Consider the following 5,603-nt stretch of genomic DNA (forward strand, 5'->3'; position numbering starts at 1 on the left):
GATAAAGGAGATGGTCATAGACTTCAGGAGGAAGTCATCCCCTACAACACTGGTGAACATCCAGGGAAAAGACATTGAGATAGTGGACTCATACAAGTACCCGGGTGTTAACCTCAACAATAAACTGGACTGGACTACAAATACAGTACAGACAGCCTGTATAAAAAGGGCCAGAGTCGACTCCATCTGCTGAGGAGACTGAGGTCCTTTGCAGTACTCTGTTAAGGACATTTTATGACACTGTGGTAGTATCCACCTTTTTCTACGCAGTGGCATGCTGGGGGAGTGGATGCACAAACAGGGACAGGAGGAGAAGGATTGGCAAACTGGTGCAGAGCTCTAGCTGTGTGCTGGGATGTCCTCTGGAGTCTGTGGAGGTGATGGGCGGGAGGAGGATGTTAGTAAAGGTGACATCCATCATGAACAACCCACATCACCCTCTGCATGAGTCTGGGAGTGCGCTGAGCAGCTCCTTTAGTCAGAGACTGAAACACCGTCACTGCAGGAAGGAGCGCTTTCGCAGATCATTCATCCCAACAGCAGTTAGACTCTATAACTCCTCCTCATGATGTCATGAGTCACTTGGACATTGTGGTCATCCATTGGTCATCCACGGTTACCATCTCATGCATAATGCATCTTATATATGTATGAACGTGTGCATGTATTTGTGTATGTATATGTATAAATGTACAGTCAAGTCCATAAATATTGGGACATCGACACAATTCTAAAATTTTTGGCTCTATACACCATTACAATGGATTTCAAATGAAACAAACAAGATGTGCTTTAACTGCATACTGTCAGCTTTTATTTGAGGGTATTTACAGCGTGCGATCGTGGCTCAAGAGTTGGGCGTTCGCCTTGTAATCGGAAGGTTTGCCGGTTCGAGCCCTGGCTTGGACAGTCTTGGTCGTTGTGTCCTTGGGCAAGACACCTCACCCGTTGCCTACTGGTGGTGGTCAGAGGGCCCGGTGGCGCCAGTGTCCGGCAGCCTCGCCTCTGTCAGTGCGCCCCAGGGCAGCTGTGGCTACAACGTAGCTTGCCATCACCAGTGTGTGAATGGGTGGATGACTGGATATGTGAAGCGCTTTGGGGTCCTTAGGGACTAGTAAAGCGCTATATAAATACAGGCCATTTACCATTTACCATCCAAATCAGGTTAACGGTGTAGGAATTACAACAGTTTGCATATGTGTCTCCCATTTGTTAAGGGACAACTGGCTTCTCAGCTGTTCCATGGCCATGTGTGTGTTATTCCCTTATTATCCCAATTACAATGAGCAGATAAAAGGTCCAGAGCTCATTTCAAGTGAGCTATTTGCATTTGGAATCTTTTGCTGTCAACTGCCAAGATGAGATCCAAAGAGCTATCAGTGAAGTAAGCCATCATTAGGCTGAAAAAACAAAATGCATCAGAGAGATAGCAAAAAGATCAGGCCAAAACAACTGTTTGGAACATTCTCAAAAAGAAGGGAATGCACCAGTGAGCTCAGCAACACCAAAAGACCCGGAAGACCATGGAAAACAACTGTGGTGGATGACCGAAGAATCCATTCCCTGGTGAGGAAAACACCCCTCACAACAGTTGGCCTGATCAAGAACACTCTTCAAGAGGAAAGTGTATGTGTGTCAAAGTCAACAATCAAGAGAAGACTCCAGCAGTATGAACACAGAGCGTTCACCACAAGATGTAAACTTTTGGTGAGCCCCAAAACAGGAAGGCCAGATTAGAGTTTGACAAACGACATCTAAAAAAGCCGTCACAGTTCTGGAACAACATCCTATGGACAGATGAGACAAAATCAACTTGTACCAGAGTGATGGGAAGAGAAGAGTATGGAGAAGGAAAGGAACTGCTGATGATCCTAAGCATACCACCTCATCAGTGAAGCATGGTGGTGGAAGTGTCATGGCGTGGGCATGTATGGCTGCCAGTGGAAGTGGTTCTCTTGTATTTATTGATGATGTGACTGCTGACAAATGCAGCACGATGAATTCTGAAGTGTTCCGGGCAATATTTTCTGCTCATATTCAGCCAAATGCTTCAGAACTCATTGGACGGCGCTTCACAGTGCAGATGGACAGTGACCCAAAGCATACTGCAAAAGCAACCAAAGAGTTTTTGAAGGGAAAGAAGTGGACTGCTTTGCAATGGCCAAGTCAATCACCTGACCTGAATCCGATTGAGCATGCATTTCACTTGCTGAAGACAAAACTGAAGGGAAAATGCCCCAAGAACAAGCAGGAACTGAAGTAGAGGCCTGGCAGAGCATCACTAGGGATGAAACCCAGCGTCTGGTGATGTCTATGTGTTCCAGACTTCAGGCTATAATTGACTGCAAAGAATTTGCAACCAAGTATTAAAAAGTGAAAGTTTGATTTACGGTTCTTATTCTGTCCCATTACTTTTGGTCCCTTAACAAGTGGGAGACACATATGCAAAATGCCAAATTCCTACACAGTTCACCTGATGTGGATGTAAATACCCTCAAATAAAAGCTGACAGTCTGCAGTTAAAGCACATCTTGTTCATTTCATTTGAAATCCATTGTGGTGGTGTATAGAGCCAAAAATGTTAGAATTGTGTTGATGTCCCAATATTTATGGACCTGACTGTATATTTAGTGTGTATGGATGTATGTGTATTTGTATTTCTTAACTTTATATTCTTGGTATACTCTTTGCATTCGTCTGCTATTGGTACCTGAGCTGTGGTAATGCAAATTTCCACACCGTGGGATCAATAAAGTCTTATCTTATCTGATTTTTTTAAAGTTTTAAATTAGCTTTGCAACTTTTTGAATAAAATTTCTGACTTTGCTCTCATACGTTTTTGGGCTTTTCTTGTATTTTATCTTATTGACAGTTTTTCCTTATACATTTTTCATTTTGTCCTTCTTTGCCCCTTATTTTGTCCTTCGTAGCCTCTAAGAGTCAAATAAGATAACCTTTATTAGTCCCACACATGGGAAAATACAGTGTTGTCAGAAAAAGAGAATTGCACTTAGTGTTATTGCACATGGGTGGATGTTTGGTCAGCTGCAAAGTCTTTGTTGTGGAGTCTGACAGCAGTAGCAAGGAAAGTCCATGTTACTACAGAAACCTTTCAAAAGCAGAATGTTTAATAAGCACGATTTTACGCTTTACGTACGTTTTATTCCAAGAAATCTGCAACTTTTTCCTTGTTTTCCCCAGTTTTAGTAAATTTGCCATTTTTCCTAGTAAATGTGTGACTTTGTATTGTAATTCTGTCTTTGTTAATTCCATCCATCCATCTTATTCCGCTTTATCCAGGGCCGGGTCGCGGGGGCAGCAGCCTAAGCAGAGAAACCCGGACCTCCCTCTCCCCAGCCACCTCCTCTAGCTTATCCGGGGGGACTCGGCCAGCCGAGAGATATCTCTCCAGCGTGTCCTGGATCTGCCCCCAGGGCCTTCTCCCTAATTTGTTCATTTATTTTCTAAATTTTTGTTCTAAATTTTGGTAACCTTTTCCATTTTTTCTTTGTAAATATTTAATTTAAAAATTTCGTTCTAAATTTGCAAAAAAATGTTTTTGTTCTCCTCAGAAATTTGAGAGCTTTTTCTTGTACATTTCCAAATTTTGTTCTAGGAAATTTGACATTTTTCCCCATAAATTGATCGACTTGCCCTTGTTTGCTCCTCACTTTGTCCTTCGGAGCCGTTGATACCCCGTCTTAGTACAGAAGCTCTTCAAAAGCAGCCTTCAGGTGTGGCTTTTTTAACTTAGTGCGCGCATCAATAAATGTGACGTAATTCCACGGTGGGCGGAGTTTACGTCCAGGCACCATGGCTTCGGTTGGGACCGAGGTGAGTGTGTGAGCTTTTTCTGCGCCAAGCTTGTTTTCCTTTTGCCCTGTTTTCCGCTCCACGGAAAATATGTTTTGTCCCGACCGGTGGACCAGCCCCCTGTGAGCGGCCGAGCCGCCGGTGTCGAACTGTCGGTTCGCGTCAAATTGGCCGCTGCCAGCCTTGGAGTCTTTTGCTTTTGTGCTGGACCGGAGGGCAACTGAATGTGCAGGAAGATGCTGCGCCCCGGAAAATGAATACTCTGTGCAGGCACGTTGTTCGCTTTTTGCCGGGGTCTGATTATACATGGTCCCGGGTTGTGTCACTGTCCTGCCTGTGTCCAGCTTTAGCGGTTCAAAATAAACCACATACACACCTTAAACTTGCATTTTTAGCCAATATTCTCAAAGTTCTTGCTGCACTGTTTGTCTCCGGCTCACTGGTGGCTAATTTGTACACTGTTTTGTAGCTAGCTGTTAGCAGCGATGCTAGCTAACAACAGAATGCTCACTTTTAAATTACTAAAAAAAACCCGGATTCCAGCGATTGTCCTCTTTACACCGATCGGTCTCGATTTATTCCCCAACAGTGCGGTTAAACGCTCGACTGATAATGCTATCTCCACGGTGGTGTGCTGTAACTGATGCAGTCAAATGAAGCCAGCACTGGCAGAGCTGCAACAGCCTCCCATTGCATACATATGGCGCCAGATCCGGATTCACCTTTTCACTCATTATTTCTCTTTTTTAACCTTTCAATTATGATTTGAATTATTCGTCGATTGAAGGCTGATCTGTGTTGGATATTGTCACGGCTCTCAGTGTTGCTGACTGTTTTGTAGGTGCATTGATTTGATTTGCTTTTACAGCAAGGTTTTAATGGTGAAGATGGATCATTTCAGCTGATCGGCATGTGCAAAGCTGCCACAGCTTCAGTCTCTGGTGCTTCATTTCTTTTTAGTAGATATGGCAAATATGGTATGCTTGCTTTGTTCGGCAGAGGTCGCTCCAACAGTGCTGAGAGTATCTCGGGGTGTAGCAGAGAAAGGTGTAGGACATTGAGCTGTTGAGCTACTTCCGTTTACGCTCATATCTGGTGTGTGAGTGTGTTTGTTATTTGATGCATTTGCCCTCAATGGGCCACTTCACCTGTTTTAAAAAGGAGAAAATGAGGAAATATGCGTGCCAATCTCATGGTTTTAAGCTGATAATTTCAGGCACCATGTTGGAGTACAGTCGGTGGAATTGGAAGGCTTTATTTTTCATGTGATAGAAATGATATGAATGAAATGTTGGACCTTTCATTTTAAAAATTAAAAGACACATTGGTTATCAGATTGGTTATTAACAGGCAACCTGAGTGAATGTTTGAATAAATGAATGCTAAAAGGTAAATCCCTGAAAAAATATATTTCTTCTACTTCACCCCCTCAGAACCAAAGTAAATCAATTTTACACCCACTTCAATAGTCACAATCTAAACCCAGAATTGTGTTTTTATCACCAACTTTAAGCATTATCCCTGTTTGAGTTTCAAACCTGCTCCAGTTTATTGTGGGACTTTAATTTACATGTTTGTGAGACCAACAGGGTCTGTGTGGTTCCCTGTGATATAAATTTTATCATCAGATGGTGAGTGTAGTGTGAGGGTTCGTGCAAATGGCTAGCTTTTTGTTTTTGTTTGTTTTTTGCAACCACATGCACTTGTCCACAAATTTACATGATGGACCATAAACTACACATACGGTCCAAGCAGTAGACTTTAGGTGGACTTAGAGCTGGGCGATATGA

General features: G+C 43.1%; 1 protein-coding gene across 1 annotated transcript in view; it reads left to right on the top strand.

Moving 5' to 3' along the window:
* Positions 1 to 3,781: 3,781 nt before the first annotated feature.
* ehmt1b (euchromatic histone-lysine N-methyltransferase 1b) overlaps positions 3,782 to 5,603 on the top strand; it is a 48,450-nt gene continuing 46,628 nt past the window's right edge. Inside the window, exon 1 of the mRNA XM_005725578.2 lies at positions 3,782 to 3,834. Within this exon, the coding sequence (XP_005725635.1) occupies positions 3,814 to 3,834 (21 nt within the window). The 5' untranslated portion in view covers positions 3,782 to 3,813. The remainder of the gene's footprint in view (positions 3,835 to 5,603) is intronic.

This window comes from Pundamilia nyererei, unplaced genomic scaffold (assembly GCF_000239375.1).
Source record: "Pundamilia nyererei isolate P.nyererei 1_Seehausen unplaced genomic scaffold, PunNye1.0 scaffold00016, whole genome shotgun sequence".
NCBI lineage: Eukaryota > Metazoa > Chordata > Actinopteri > Cichliformes > Cichlidae > Pundamilia > Pundamilia nyererei.